This window comes from Lithobates pipiens, unplaced genomic scaffold (assembly GCF_037356315.1).
Source record: "Lithobates pipiens isolate NorthernLeopardFrog02 unplaced genomic scaffold, aLitPip1_a1.2 Scaffold_28, whole genome shotgun sequence".
NCBI lineage: Eukaryota > Metazoa > Chordata > Amphibia > Anura > Ranidae > Lithobates > Lithobates pipiens.
The window spans coordinates 220,631,473-220,648,522 of record NW_027507789.1 but is presented as its reverse complement, the minus strand read 5'-3'; the positions used below and the strand labels follow the sequence as shown (position 1 = coordinate 220,648,522).

The 17,050-nt window shown below is 44.0% G+C and overlaps 1 protein-coding gene across 11 annotated transcripts in view; it reads right to left on the bottom strand.

Moving 5' to 3' along the window:
- Positions 1–17,050, bottom strand: part of BCAS1 (brain enriched myelin associated protein 1) — a 129,247-nt gene that overhangs the window by 98,488 nt on the left and 13,709 nt on the right. For all 11 annotated transcript variants that reach the window (XM_077460557.1, XM_077460555.1, XM_077460563.1 and 8 more), the window contains exons 3-4: positions 13,773–13,851; positions 220–764 (exon numbers count right to left, since the gene is read on the bottom strand). In XM_077460557.1, the coding sequence (XP_077316683.1) occupies positions 220–764; positions 13,773–13,851 (624 nt within the window). The remainder of the gene's footprint in view (positions 1–219; positions 765–13,772; positions 13,852–17,050) is intronic.

Genomic DNA, 17,050 nt, shown 5'->3' with positions numbered 1-17,050 from the left:
ATCACTAGAGAGTGGTGACATCACTGAGAATGCAGCCTATCCAATCACTAGAGAGCGGTGACATCACTGTAAATGCAGCCTATCCAATCACTAGAGAGTGGTGACATCACTGAGAATGCAGCCTATCCAATCACTAGAGAGCGGTGACATCACTGAAAATGCAGCCTATCCCTTCACTAGAAAACACAATGAGGAAGTGCTACAGAAAAGGTCACTTACCTGAATCTGAAGACTGGCACTGGGTGGGACACTCTGCAAGCCACCATTTTGGTTCAGCGTAATCACCACTTCTTGGTTTTCTGGAACTTCAGCCTGAGCAGGCTCCTCAAATTGCACCTTCTTCTCTGGTTTGAACAGTCTCTGGAAGATGCTGATTTCTCGGGGCTTCGAAGGTGTGCTTTCAACCTCAACAGTATTTGTTTCTGACAGATATGCATCATCTGTCGCCAGCACAGTGGGAGGGGCCCGATTTGGACCATCACCCACGTTCTCCTTTGTCGCATTGGTCTCTGCAGTGATAGGAGCATTGTTTTGGGTTTGGATCAACACTGGTTCCACTGCAACCTCTGACTTCACATTTTCTCGTCCGTTGGGTTGGAAAGCAGTGAGGCCCGGGGCAGGACGTGAAATGGTCAGACGAAACTTGGACTTGGCTGGTTGAACCGGTGGCTTGGCGTCGGTGCCATTGGCGATTGGACTTATGATGATGGTTTTCTGGGAAGATGTAATGATATTTTCCTGCTGAGTGATTGCTTTGGAGTTCTCTGTAGAAACAAGAACATTCCATTTACTAAATAACTTGTAAATAAAAAAAACTCATAATATGTAGAAAGGTACAGAGAGAGGAAGAAGCGTTCATTGTCATACTCAACAGGTCCATCATGGAGTGTACAGCCCAGCCTTTCTCATCCAGCCAGGGTTCAGTGGAACTCTGTGGTTTCTTGAAGAGGAAGTAATTATTGTTGAGAGATCAACAAGGAGACATTCATTCCCCTGACCACCAATGTAAGGAACATTCTTTCTACCAACCACCAATGTAAGGGGCATTCTTCCCAATGACCATCAATTTAAGGGACATTCTTACATTCTTTCCACTGATCTCCAATGTAATGGACACTCTTCCCACTGACCACCAACGTAAGGGTCATTCTTCACCAATTTAAGGGACACTCTTCCCACTGACCACCATTGTAAAGGACTATTGACTTCCAATGTAAGGGGCATTTTTTTCACCAACCACCAATTCAAAGGATATTTTTCCCACTGATCACCAATGTAAGAGGCCTAATTACCACTGACCACCAACATAAAGGACATTCTGACCACCAATGTAAGTGACATTCTTCTACTGACTACCAATGTAAAGGACATTCGTCTCACCACCAACGTAAGGAGCATTCTCCCCATTAACCACCAATAAAAAGGACATTCTTCCCACTGACCACCAACGTAAGAAGAATTCTTCCCACTGGCGGCCAATGTAAGGAACATTCTTCTCACTGATCACCAATGTAAGGAACATTCTTCTCACTGATCACCAATGTAAGGAACATTCTTCTCACTGATCACCAATGTAAGGGATATTCTTCTCACTGATCACCAATGTAAGGAACATTCTTCTCACTGATGACCAATGTAAGGAACGTTCTTCTCACTGATCACCAATGTAAGGAACATTCTTCTCACTGATCACCAATGTAAGGAACATTCTTCTCACTGATCACCAATGTAAGGGACATTCTTCTCACTGATCACCAATGTAAGGAACATTCTTCTCACTGATCACCAATGTAAGGAACATTCTTCCCACTGATCACCAATGTAAGGAACATTCTTCCCACTGATCACTGATCACCAATGTAAGGAACATTCTTCCCACTGATCACCAATGTAAGGAACATTCTTCCCACTGATCACCAATGTAAGGAACATTCTTCTCACTGATCACCAATGTAAGGAACATTCTTCTCACTGATCACCAATGTAAGGAACATTCTTCTCACTGATCACCAGTGTAAGGAACATTCTTCTCACTGATCACCGATATAAGGGACATTCTTCTCACTGTTCACCAATGTAAGGAACATTCTTCTCACTGATCACCAATGTAAGGAACATTCTTCTCACTGATCACCAGTGTAAGGAACATTCTTCTCACTGATCACCGATATAAGGGACATTCTTCTCACTGTTCACCAATGTAAGGAACGTTCTTCCCACTGATCGCCAATGTAAGGAACATTCTTCTCACTGATCACCAATGTAAGGAACAATCTTCTCACTGATCACCAATGTAAGGAACATTCTTCTCACTGATCACCAATGTAAGGAACGTTCTTCTCACTGATCACCAATGTAAGGAACATTCTTCCCACTGATCACCAATGTAAGGAACATTCTTCTCACTGATCACCAATGTAAGGAACATTCTTCTCACTGATCACCAATGTAAGGAACATTCTTCTCACTGATCACCAATGTAAGGAACATTCTTCTCACTGATCACCAATGTAAGGAACATTCTTCTCACTGATCACCAATGTAAGGAACATTCTTCTCACTGATCACCAATGTAAGGAACATTCTTCTCACTGATCACCAATGTAAGGAACATTCTTCTCACTGATCACCAATGTAAGGAACATTCTTCCCACTGATCACCAATGTAAGGAACATTCTTCTCACTGATCACCAATGTAAGGAACATTCTTCCCACTGATCACCAATGTAAGGAACATTCTGAAATATGCCACATTCCTTATTCATAATTCTTATTCTTTCATTTATTTTTACATCTACAACTTAAAGTGTTCATGCTAATGTACCTTTTAGATGTTGATATAATAATTATTAGCAAGGGTTTTCCCTGAATTTTAAGTCAAGGGTTCCTCCATGTTAAAAAGGTTGACAAAGGCTTGGACGGAGATCTTCGAGAGGCCCGAGTCCTTGTTGATTTGATTTTGTACTTTTTCGGTTGGCCAGATGAGGAGAAAGACTTCACACTGGACTCCACCACAAAGTGAAGGCTCCAGCTGGTATATTGAGGAAAACGTCATACTAAGTATATGAAGGTTCTCTCTATAGATGGCACTGAAGCCTTTTCAGAAGAAGGAACTGCTAAAGCGTGCTCTGGAATTATGAGGCTATAAGTAAAATACACTGTATTACCAAAAGTATTGGGACACCAGCCTTTACACGCACATGAACTTCAATGGCATCCCAGTGTTAGGCTGGCCATACATGGGTCGAGTTTCAAAAGAATTTTTTTTCCAGAAGCGCATTTGTGAGGTCAGGCCCTGATGTTGGACGAGAAGGCCTGGCTCGCAGTCTCCTCTCTAATTCATCCCAAAGGTCAGTCAAGTTCCTCCACCCCAAACTCGCTCATCCATGTCTTTATGGACCTTGCTTTGTACACTGGTCCAAATCAATTGGTGGAGGGGGGATTATGGTGTGGGGTTGTTTTTCAGGGGTTGGCCCCTTAGTTCCAGTGAAGGGAACTCTTAAGGTGTCAGCACACCAAGACATTTCGGACAATTTCATGCTCCCAACTTTGTGGGAACAGTTTGGGGACGGCCCCTTCCTGTTCCAACATGACTGAGCACCAGTCCACAAAGCAATAGTGTATGATTATAATATGGTGACAGGAGGATGCCAACAATTGTCTAGGTATGGAAAGGGTAATAGATGGTGGATTAGAAGACCAAATTCAGAAAGACTTAGCAGGAAGGGCCCCGAGTCACTTTAACGTATGTATGAACCCATTCATGAAAAGCACAAGTGTGATCCTACATTGTCACTCATGCCCCTCTGACGACTTGCCAACACATTGTGCAGACATGGTCCACCATTGTTGCTATCAGTGGATGCTGGAGGGAGTACATGTAGACAGGAAGTGGCTACAAAGAGGCTGGAGGAGAGCAGAAGCACTGAGATATAAGAAGAGGATAACAAAACGTATTTTATGAAGTGCCATTGTACAAAGCAAATTAGATGTCATCCAGTCAGGGTTTAGACATACTTTAGGATTTTCATAATGACTGAGACCTTCCTTTAAGAGTCTGTCACTTGTCTCTCGGTAACACGGGGCTGCGGATTAGGTATTCATTTGTCTTGTGTAGAGAAGACGGGAGGAATTCTTTGATAACTGCGCTACAACAGGAACTGGACCCCGTCCAGAAACACACCTGTGTTGAGTTAACTCCTTTCATCCAGTACAGACAAAGCTTCAGGGGCAAATCTGCAATGTTACCTCTCGGGTTATGATGATCTATGACTCAGGGAACAGTTATGTCACCACTCCGCAATATTACAAAGGCAACAACAAGGAATAAGACACTAGGCCTTCATTCGTACTTGAGCGCAAACATTTTCAGGTGATTTTTGAGCATTTTTGGTTGTTTTTTTCAAAAAATGTTATGTGTTTTCGAGCTTCCACCATTTTTGTTTTGGCCAATGGAGAACAAATATAATCTGTCACATCATATTGTCCTTGTATCTGCCTCCTGGTTTTTCCGTGTTGTGTTGTGGTTTCTTGTCTTAAAGGAGCTGTTGAGCCATGTCTGCTATGCCAATTCCCTCCCAAACCCTATGCCACTTGCCATGGATCATGTATTGGCTCACTGGGGTTGTAGAGGTTGTTGAAATTGACCATTGCTGAGATTGTAGAGGTTCTTGCAATGGACATCACAGGGGTCCTAGGGGTTCCTGCAATGGCCGCCACTGGGGTCATAAAGGTTCTTTTAATGGCCATCACTGGGGTCATGGAGGTTCTTGTAATGGCCACCAGTAGAGTCGTAAAGGTTCTTGTAATGGCCATCCCTGGGGTTGTAAAGGTTCTTTTAATGGCCATCATGAGGGTCGTACAAGTTCTTGTAATGGTCATCTCTGCGGTTGTAAAGGTTCTTTTAATGGCCATCATTAGGGTCATACAGGTTCTTGTAATGGTCATCTCTGGGGTCATACAGGTTCTTGTAATTGCTATCCCGGAGGTTGTAGAGGTCCTTATAATGGCCATCACTTGGGTATTAGATGTTCTTGTAATGACCATTATTGGGGTCATAGAAGTCATAGAGATTCTTGTAAATGGCCATCACTGGGGTCATAAAAGTTCTTGTAATGGCCATCACTAGAGTTGTACAGGTGCTTGTAATGGCCATTCCTGGGGTTGTAGAGGTTCTTGTCATGGCCATCACTGGGGATGTAGAAGTTCTTCTAATGGCTATCACTGTGGCCATAGAGGTTCTTGTAATGGCCATCACTGAGGTCATAGAGGTTCTTGTAATGGCCATCACTGAGGTCGTAGAGGTTCTTGTAATGCCCATCACTGGAGTCATAGAGGTTTTGCATTGGTTGTTACTGGGGTCAAGAAGGTTCTTGTAATGGCCATTGCTGAGTTCACAGAGGTCCTTGTAATGGCCATTGCTGAGGTCATAGAGGTCCTTGTAATGGCCATCACTGGGGTCATAAATGTTCTTGTAATGGCCATCACTGGAGTCATAGAGGTTTTTGCAATGGTTCTTACTGGGGTGGAAGAGGTCTTTGTAAAGACCATCACTAGGGTCATGGAGGTTCTTGTAATGGCTATCACTGGAGTCATAGAGGATTTTTCAATGGGTCTTACTGGAGTGAAGGAGGTCTTTGTAATGACCATCACTAGGGTCAAGGAGGTTCTTGTAATGGCCATAGCTGAGGTCATAGAGGTCCTTGTAATGGGCATCACTGGGGTCATAAAAGTTCTTGTAATGGCCATCACTGAGGTCCTAGAGGTTCTTGTAATGGCCATCGCTGAGGTCATAGATGTTCTTGTAATGGCCATCACTGGAGTCATAGAGGTTTTTGCAATGGTTCTTACTGGGGTGGAAGAGGTCTTTGTAATGACCATCACTAGGGTCATGGAGGTTCTTGTAATGGCTATCACTGGAGTCATAGAGGATTTTTCAATGGGTCTTACTGGAGTGAAGGAGGTCTTTGTAATGACCATCACTAGGGTCAAGGAGGTTCTTGTAATGGCCATAGCTGAGGTCATAGAGGTCCTTGTAATGGGCATCACTGGGGTCATAAAAGTTCTTGTAATGGCCATCACTGAGGTCGTAGAGGTTCTTGTAATGGCCATCGCTGAGGTCATAGATGTCCTTGTAATGGCCATCACTGGAGTCATAGAGGTTTTTGCAATGGTTCTTACTGGGGTGGAAGAGGTCTTTATAATTACCATCACTTTGGTCAAGGAGGTTCTTGTAATGGCCATCACTGAGGTCATAGAGGTTCTTGTAATGGCCATCACTGAGGTCATAGAGGTTCTTGTAATGGCCATCGCTGAGGTCATAGAGGTCCTTGTAATGGCCACCACTGGAGTCATAGAGGTTTTTGCAATGGTTCTTACTGGGGTGGAAGATGTCTTTGTCAATGTTATACATTTTCAGTCACTTAAATTAAAGTCCTTGGGGCCAAGTGGGTGCAATTCTGCTTCAGGTTTTGCTCAGTTTCAAACAAGCACCATTAGATATAATGGAAATCTTTATGTTGAGTGTTGTCGCTCTTCGGGAAAGGCGCAACAAATTGCTTCGATGTGAATGGGGGATAAAACACATCACACAATCACTACTTCCCCTTTTCCCCCGTTTTAATTGTATATTTATAAAAAAACACAAGGACAGAGTGTTGTCACCCTGTAACAGGAAGTGCTTGAGCTAAGTACCTTCATGGCAGGATCACCAGGTATTATTTGAATAAAATCTTCAGATTTCTAATGATTAAAAATTACTTTTGAAGTTATATTAACATTTTAAAGATTTTATGAGCATTCTAGTGATTGAGTTTACATCTTTTTCCTGCTATCCCTGTAATTGTGGGCGTGGCAAGGGGATGTGGAAACATTTTGTGCTCTAAGGTGTCCCGCTTTCCCGAAAATTGGGCGGTAGGTTCGAAATTAAACACCCAGGGAGTTTTGCAGGCACACGGTTTTTTAATTTTATCATATCCCCCCCCCCGTGGTATATCCAGAGCTCATGGCTATTGGCTAGCATCCAAACCATAGACACGGTAACAATGGCGGTGATTTAATCGCAGTTTGGTGAGTCATTGAGGTGGATTTGGGCTCTACACCCACTGACCAAACACAATTCTGTGTGTGTACCTAGATGTGTGCCGCGGATGTGATAAAACAGGGAGGCTGCTGGGTAATTCTCATTATTGAGGGCTAATATTTCTCATGTCATTTTCTAGAGAAACTTAAAGCAGAACTCCGGGAAGGTTTTTCTGTTTCAATGCAGTGGGACTGTCCCTGCACTCCATGGGTTCACTGCTCATTTTTGTCTAGGGCAGGGGTCTCCAAACAAAGGGCCCCTTTATTGTTCTTTGGACACCAGTAGGAGTAGAAAATGTCCTGGTGGCGGTAACAATGCCCCATCATTGGTGTCAGTGGGATGAATAGTGCCCCATCATTGGTGTCAGTGGGAGGAATAGTGTCCCATCATTGGTATCAGATGAAGGAATAGTGCCCCATCATTGGTATCAGATGAAGGAATAGTGCCCCATCATTGGTGTCAGTGGGAGCAATAGTGCCCCATCATTGGTATCAGAGAAAGAAATAGTGCCCCATCATTGGTGTCAGTAGAAAGAATAGTGCCCCATCATTGGTGTCAGTGGGAGGAATAGTGCCCCATCATTGGTATCAGTGGGAGGAATAGTGCCCCATCATTGTTATCAGATGAAGGAATAGTGCCCCATCATTGGTGTCAGTGGGAGCAATAGTGCCCCATCATTGGTATCAATGAAAGGAATAGTGCCCCATCATTGGTGTCAGTAGAAAGAATAGTGCCCCATCATTGGTGTCAGTGTGAGGAATAGTGCCCCGTCATTGGTGTCAGTGGAAGGAATAATGCCCCATCATTGGTGTCAGGGGGAGGAATAGTGCCCCATCATTGGTGTCAGTGAGAGAAAAAGTGCCCCATCATTGGTGTCATTGGGAAGAATAGTGCCCCATCATTGGTATCAGTGGGAGGAATAGTGCCCCATAATTGGTATCAGTGGATGGAATAGTGCCCCATCATTGATCTCTGTGGGAGGAATAGTGCCCCATCATTGATCTCTGTGGGAGGAATAGTGCCCCATCATTGATCTCCGTGGGAGGAATAGTGCATCAGGAACATACCATCTTGTGTGATGGTATGTTCCTGATGTCATCTCGCCCATAGACGGGCTCTGGACGTGAAGGCGTCAGGAACAGTCCACCGCTGGACGAGTGTCGTTTTCCAGAGAGTTCTAAGGATTGGATGAGTACAGCTAGGTTCACCACTAGACAAAACGAGCCGTTAACACATGCAGTGCGGACTGCGTTAGTTGTCTTTTTTTCCCTCTGTTTTCACCTGGTGATCTAGCCAGTAACACACCTTGTGTATTAGAGTGCTCCCCCCCCCCCCCCACAAACTTTTAATACATGGCAGAGAATCCCCAAAGCACTATGGGTAGTCTAAAAAGGCATTACAGCAGATGCAGCCTGCTTTGAGTCTCCTTTTTTTGTCGGTCTTGCCATTGTTACTGGCAATAATCGTCGCTGGTAATACAAGCGTAGTAACCTGAGATGCGGGCATCACCCTTTGTGAGTCATTGTTTCTCTATGGAAGAGCTTTGATTTGGGTGCAATTAGATACTTTTTGCCACATTGTATAAAGCCTTATGACGGGGGAAGGGGAGGGGGGATTTGTTGGATCCCAAAACACCTCGGCTTCCTTTTGTTTCCCTATCGTTACTTATATGTTACTATTAACTCTTCAGACGACTGGCACTCGTTTAACTTGTTCACACTGGGATTCCTTGAGCCCGTTTGTCCTTAGCTCCAGTAAGAGATGAGTCACTGCTCACTTTACCTATGTATGCAAACTTACACTTGAGCTACTGAGCTCTATAAACCAAGGAGAAGCAAAAGCAGGAACCAGAGAACTGTCTGAATGCTCCGTCTTTGGTGTCAGTGGAAAGAATTATGACTCATTGTTGGGTGTCATTGGGCCCCATTGTTGGTGTCATTGGGCAGAATTGTGTCCCATTGTTGGTGTCAGTGGGGGGCGGGGGGATTATTGATGGTATCAGTAGATTAAACAGTGCCCCAAGGGCCAGATATCAGCGAGCAAAAGGGCTGCATCTGGTCCTCAGGCCATAGCTTGGAGACCATTGGTCTAAAATAATGTGAAAGGGGTCCTGTAGCTCCACCTACTGGTTGAAAGGCAGAATGCACAATATTAATATGTCTTTTTTTCTGATTTATCTTAGAAAATGTAAAAAGGAGCCTGCAGCTCCACCCTCTGGCTGAAAAGCAGAATACAAACTGGTAACATGTCATTTTTTCATATTTATCCAAGACAATGTGAAAAGGAGCCTGCAGCTCCACCTGCTGGCTAAAAAGCAGAATGCACACTATTAATGCCTTTTTTTTTTTTTTTTTTTAGATTTTTCTACAAACATGTGAAAAGAAACATACAGCTCCACCTGCTGACTGGAAAGCAGAATGCTCACCATTAAAATGTATTTTTTTGTTTTCGGATTTATCGAAGAAAATGAAAAGGAGCCTGCAGCTCCACCTGCTGGTTGAAAAGCAGAATGCAAATTTTTAATGTCTTTTTTCCAGATTTATCTATGGAAATGTGAAAAGGAACCTACAGTTCCACCTACTGGCTAAAAAGCAGAATGAACATTATTCTTTTTTTTTTTTTTTTTAAGATTTACCTAGGAAAATGTGAAAAGGAGCCTGCAGCTCCACCTGCTGTCTGAAAAGCAGAATACACACTATTAGATAAATCTTTAAAAAAAAATACAATTTAACAGTTTGAATTCTGCTTTTCAGCCAGCAGGTGTAGCTGCAGGCTCCTTTTCACATTTTCTTAGATAAATCTGAAAAAAAAACATTTTAATAGTGTGCATTCTGCTTTTCAGCCAGCAGGTGGAGCTGTATGTTCTTTGTCACATATTTGTAGAAAAAAAAAAAAAAAACATTAATATTTTGCACTTTGCTATTCAGCCAGCAGTTGGAACTGCGGGACCACTTTCACATTTTCTTAGCTAAATCTTTAAAAAATTAAATTTTAATAGTGTGCATTCTGCTTTTTAGCCAGCAGGTGGAGCTGCATGCTGCTTTTCACATTATCTTAGATAAATCTTAATTTTTTTTTTAAAGATTTAGCTAAGAAAATGTGAAAAGGAGCCTGCAGCTCCACCTGCTGGCTGAAAAGCAGAACGCAAACTTTTAATAGCTAATTTTTGTTTCAGATTTATCTAAGAAAATGTGAAAAGAAACCTGTAGTGCCACCTGCTGGCTGAAAATCAGAATGCAAATTATTAATGTCTTTTTTTTTCTCAGATTCATCTAAGAAAATGTGAAAAGAAGCCTGCAGCTCCCCCTGCTGGCTGAAAAGCAGAACGCAAACTATTAACAGGTAATTTTTGTTTCAGATTTATCTAAGAAAATGTGAAAAGGAACCTGTAGTGCCCCCTGCTGGCTGAAAAGCAGAATGCTAATTATTAATGTCTTTTTTTTTCTCAGATTCATCTAAGAAAATGTGAAAAGGAGCCTGTAGCGCCACCTGCTGGCTGAAAAGCAGAATGCAAATTATTAGTATGTCTTTTTTTTCAGATTAATCTATGGAAATGTGAAAAGGAACCTACAACTCCACCTAATGGCTAAAAAGCAGAATGCACACTATTAATATGTCTTTTTTTTCTCAGATTCATCTAAGAAAATGTGAAAAGGAGCCTGCAGCTCCACCTGCTGGCTGAAAGGCAGAATGCAAACTATTAATAGGTCATTTTTGTTTCAGATTTATCTCCAAACACGTGAAAAGGAACCTGCAGCGCCACCTGCTGGCTGAAAAGCAGAATGCTAATTATTAATGTCTTTTTTTTCTCAGATTCATCTAAGAAAATTTGAAATGGAGCCTGTAGCGCCACCTGCTGGCTGGAAAGCAGGATGCACACTATTATTATTTTTTTTTAAAGATTTAGCTAAGAAAATGCGAAAAGGAGTCTGTAGCGCCACCTGCTGGCTGGAAAGCAGAATGCACACTATTATTATTATTTTTTTTTTATGATTTAGCTAAGAAAATGTGAAAAGGAGCCTGTAGCGCCACCTGCTGGTTGGAAAGCAGAATGCCAACTATTAACATGCAATTATGTTTTCAGATTCATCTAAGAAAATGGGAAAAGGAGCCTGTAGCGCCACCTGCTGGCTGAAAAGCAGAATGCAGTATGTCATATTTCAGATTGATCTAAAGAAAGAAAGAAAATAACTTTCCCAATTTAAGCTCCGACCATAATCAAGATGGAAATCGCTGTTCCTTTTTTGAAAGAGAAATGCACAATTGTGCCCACTGGCATCAGAAATATCTTCTTAGAAGACAAAGAATATATATTTTTTGAACATGTGGGTGCGCTATGGTGAGACTTTTGCAGAATCTTCTTTATGAGAAGACTTTTGCTGGGAGTAAAGATTTAGGATTGGATTTGGGTGACACGTTTTCCTGGCTGCGGTTGGTGACAGGTGACATTGGAATGAAGGTGAAAGTTCCAGCGGTAGTGAGTCTGGTCGCCCGCCCACGCCCTCTGTATATACAGGAATGTTGACATACAGACAGCCTCACCTTCCTGCCATATATTCTACATGTGGAGGGAGAACAGCTGAGGTGATGGATTGTCCTCTGACAATCGCCCTGCAGGGGGAGAAGACCGGGCTGGGTTTACCATAAAGGGAGCTGTAAGCCGGTGCCCCGGGCAGCACCAAGTCCCAGAATGTACACAGAAATATTAAATCTCTTTGTTTCCTCCTTCCAGACATCTCTGGGGATATATATATATATAGAACCAAAGGACCAAAGGGGAGTAAAAAATACAGGGGGTGCAGGGGGGTGTTGAGGAAAGGGAGAGCTGAGGATGTAAGGGAAGGGGGTGAAAGACATACAGTATATGGTCAATGGAGGATGCGGGTGAAAAAAGTGAAAGGGAAGGCAGCAGGTGAAGGGGGTGTGGGGAGTACAGCTATTGAAGAAGGAAGAGGTGCAGGGGATGCAGAGGAAAGTAACGGGAAGGGGGTGCAAAGGATGGTAAGTGATGAAATTGAGAGAAGGAGGATGTAGAAAGAAGGGGATGAAGCATGAAGGGGGGTCAGGGGTTGTAGAAAGAAGGGGGTGTAGGGGTTCTGGGGAGATAGGGGTACAGAAGATGTAGGGGAAGAGGGAAGGGGGTACAGAGAATGTAGGGTGAAGGGAGTGCAAAGGATGTAGGGTGAAGGAGGGCAGAGGACATAGGGTGAAGGAGGGCAGAGGATGTAGGGTGAAGGAGGTGCAGAGGATGCAGTGTGAAGGAGGTGCAGACGATGTAGGGTGAAGGAGGGCAGACGATGTAGGGTGAAGGAGGGCAGAGGATGTAGGGTGAAGGAGGGCAGAGGATGTAGGGTGAAGGAGGGCAGAGGATGTAGGGTGAAGGAGGGCAGATGATGTAGGGTGAACAAGGTGTAGAGGATGTAGGGTGAAGGAGGGCAGAGGATGTAGGGTCAGTATGGTGCAGGAGAAGGAGGATGGAGGACACATAGAAGTCACCAGTCCTGGTAGGACCCAGAAATAGTAAATCTGCCCTAGGAGGGGTTGTACCCTCTGTATCCCGGTGATGACAATGTACACATTGGGTACAAATCAGGGGTCAAGTCCTGGGAAAAAAAGTGTGGGAACTCCCACCCAAGATCCCGCTCATATGCACGAACGCTTCAAAAGTGGTATTTTTCATCCAATTTTCGTATTGTGTGTATGAAGCGTAACTGTTAGTACATAAAAAAAAGACAATCCTCAATAAACATAAATACGGTAATTCTCTGAATAATCAGCATTCATTCATTGTGCTTCCATACAAATGTGAACATCGTGTTCTGATCTTTATTGGGGATGTTATTTTGTATATAGAGTGTTTATGTGGTGAGTTTACACTTTTCATTGAACAGAGTTTGGATAACACAGGGTTAAACGGAAAGGTGATAAATGAAGTGCACATTATCTGGACAGAATGTTGGGGAGATAGTGATGTGTTCCTGCTTAGGAGATGTATGTTAAGTTGGGGGGCTGCAAACTCTGCAGGGGCTCCAACACACACTCGCTGCTATTCCAACCCTTCACATATTTCCACATAAACTTCCCTCCTGGCATTAAACTTTGCCGGGTATTGTGCCCAGCTTACCACCCAAAACTGATGTTCCTCCCTCAGCTCACCTCTCTCCCTGCATGTCCTGTGAGCAGAATAGCTGTGCTCCTCCTCTGGGTTCTCTCATCATATGGCACTGAAGATAGAGGAGGGGGGGATTCAGCGGGACACACAGAGCAAGTATGCAGGGGGGGGGGGGGGGGGACAGAAAATCAGGAGGGGTCAGCGGGGAGGAGCGCATCACGAGAGGTCTGACTAAATACAATCTCTTAGCAGCAGGGAGCTGATCTACCTGTCGGCTAGCTGTGATTGACAGATGGAAGTGGAGGCTGTCATGGGATCCGCTACTGGCAATGCCTGAATGGTCAGTCCACCCCCGGTGTGCGGCACTTACTATTGCGAGCTGTGTCGGTGGCTGCTGGTGTAGCACCTGCCACACACCTCACATACTTCAAAGTCTTGCAGGACGCGGCTGCTAACAGGAACTGAGTTCCTGTTGTGGAAAAAGTACAGGAACTCCGTTCCCATGCGTTCCTGCAGGACTTGAGGCCTGGTACAAATCCTTCGTATGACAGGGGAAGGGGGTCTGGTGGTGGACTCACCCTGGGTGTTGGGTGGAGCGGTGTTGATGACGGGCGAGCTCTGAAGGGTGACGGGTCCGTTCTGAACTTCTATCCCGACCTGCAACAAAAATATACAGAGGGTCAGTGCCGGGCGGGGGGACCCAGGCTATAAAAGCTGTCATATAGTGGAGGGGGGTGTCACCAAGCCATGCAAAGCCACCATGAGGGTGCAGGGGATGTAGGGGGATTTGGGTGCAGGGGATGTAGAGTGAAGGAAGTGCAGGGGTTGTAGGGTGAAGGGGGTGCAAGGATGTAGAGTGAATTGGATATAGCGGCAATGGGGGTGGGACGTATAGGGGGAGGGGCGACATTCATAGGATGGTTTGTAGGGTGTCCATACATTGTAGAGGGAAGGGATACAGAAGGAGATGAGTAAAGGGCAAAGAGAGAAGGGTTGTGTGGGATGTAATGAGGACGGGCTGCAGGGGGAGAAAAGTGCAGCAAAGTGAAGGAAGTGCAGGGGATGTAGGGAGAAGGGGGTGCCTGAGAAGGAAGTGAAGAATATGTAGGAGGGGATGCAGGGGGAGTAAAGTGATGGAAGTGCCGGGGATGTAGGGAGAAGGGGGTGCCGGGGATGTATAGTGATGGAGGGGGAGCAGGGGATGTAGGGAGAAGGGGGTGCAGGGGATGTATAGTGATGGAGGGGGTACAGGGGATGTAGAGTGATAGAGGGGGTGCAGGGGATGTAGAGTGATGGAGGGGGTGCAGGGGATGTAGAGTGATGGAGGGGGTGCAGGGGATGTAGATTGATGGAGGGGGTGCCGGGGATGTAGGGAGAAGGGGGTGCAGGGGATGTATAGTGATGGAGGGGGTACAGGGGATGTATAGTGATGGAGGGGGCGCAGGGGATGTAGAGTGATGGAGGGGGTGCAGAGAATGTAGAGTGATGGAGGGGGTGCCGGGGATGTAGATTGATGGAGGGGGTGCCGGGGATGTAGATTGATGGAGGGAGTGCCGGGGATGTAGAGTGATGGAGGGGGTGCAGGGGATGTAGGGAGAAGGGGGTGCAGGGGATGTAGGGAGAAGGGGGTGCAGGGGATGTACGGAGAAGGGGGTTCCGGGGATGTAGTGTGATGGAGGGGGTTCCGGGGATGTAGAGTGATGGAGGGGGTGCAGGGGATGTAGGGAGAAGGGGGTGCAGGGGATGTAGAGTGATGGAGGGGGTGCAGGGGATGTAGAGTGATGGAGGGGGTGCAGGGGATGTAGGGAGAAGGGGGTGCAGGGGATGTAGAGTGATGGAGGGGGTGCAGGGGATGTAGAGTGATGGAGGGGGTGCAGGGGATGTAGAGTGATGGAGGGGGTGCCGGGGATGTAGAGTGATGGAGGGGGTGCTGGGGATGTAGAGTGATGGAGGGGGTGCAGGGAATGTATAGTGATGGAGGGGGTACAGGGGATGTATAGTGATGGAGGGGGTACAGGGGATGTAGAGTGATGGAGGGGGTGCAGGGAATGTAGAGTGATGGAGGGGGTGCCAGGGATGTAGAGTGATGGAGGGGGTGTAGAGTGATGGAGGGGGTGCCAGGGATGTAGAGTGATGGAAGGAATGTAGAGTGATGGAGGGGATGTAGAGTGATGGAGGGGGTGCCAGGGATGTAGAGTGATGGAGGGGGTGTAGAGTGATGGAGGGGGTGCCAGGGATGTAGAGTGATGGAAGGAATGTAGAGTGATGGAGGGGGTGCCGGGGATGTAGAGTGATGGAGGGGGTGCCAGGGATGTATAGTGATGGAGGGGGCGCAGGGGATGTAGAGTGATGGAGGGGATGCAGAGAATGTAGAGTGATGGAGGGCGTGCAGGGGATGTAGGGAGAAGGGGGTGCAAGGGATGTAGAGTGACTGGGGGGGTGCAGGGGATGTAGAGTGATTGAGGGTGTGGCCTCTGTGTGTCTGTCAGAATCTGATGACATCATAGTGTGGACTCTCAGCACAGTGATTGGGACACTATAATTGCAGCGCTGGGGATCTGGACTTAAATCCCAGCAGGGTCCTGCATTGAGATGGGGGGATCTCCTCCTTCCTGCCCACACACCGGCATCAGATCAGACAAATGTGCAACACTGACGCAGAGATTAGATTGTAAGCTCCTCTGCTGGCTCTGGGCACAGTAGGTGGCTCTGGGTACATTCCATAAATTCTATTACACACAGGCTGCCCGCAGGCCGAGAGTGAAATGTAGGTTTGATATGATGACACATCTAACAATAGGATGTCCCCTCCCATCATGCATCCCCACCCCCCACCCCCCACCCCCAGGATAATGTCACCGGGAACCTGACTGACGGGTACAAAATGTGACATTAAATGTCACATCACAACTTTTATAACATGTCCATCATCTGATCTTCTGTTCCCTTAGTTGTTAGAATTATAATAGATCAGTAATAGTAATAATACTAAAAATAATAATAATAATATAAATAGTGTCATTATTACTAGTATTCTTTTTCATGTTTTCAGGTTAATTTTTGTAATAATAGTAACTAATAATAATAATAATAAAATACATAAAAATGTGAAACACAACAATAGCAATTATAGATTAATCATCATCATCATTTTTTTTGTTTGTTTTTTTTGCTTTTTCTCTCTGTAATAATAATAATAATAATAATTGTGAAATAATGTAATTATTAATATTATTGTTTTAAAGATTGATTTTATTTTTGTTGTTGTAATAATAACATTAATATTAGTGTAACAACAACAACAACGATAATATTTTTTATTAAAAAAAAAAAGTAAAAATAATCACAACGATAATAATCATCATAATCTTCAATATTGCTCTTCTTTGTTTTGTTGTAATAATAATAATAATAATAATAATAGTGAAACGGTGTAATTATTAGTATTATTGTTTTAAAGATTGATTTTATTTTTTGTTGTTTTAATAATAACATTAATAATAACATTAATAATAACATTAATATTAGTGTAACAACAACAACATTAATAATATTTTTTTTATAAAAATGTAAAAAAATAATCCCACAAATAATAATCATCATAATCTTTAATATTGCTCTTCTTTTTGTGATAATAACAATAATTGTGAAATAATGTACTTATTAGTATTATTGTTTTAAAGATTGATTTTATATTTTGTTGTTTTAATAATAACATTAATATTAGTGTAACAACAATTATAATTTTTTATAAAAAAACATAAAAAATATATCACAACAATATTACTCATCATAATATTTAATATTGCTCTTCTTTTTGTAATAATAATAATAATAATAATAATAGTGAAACAGT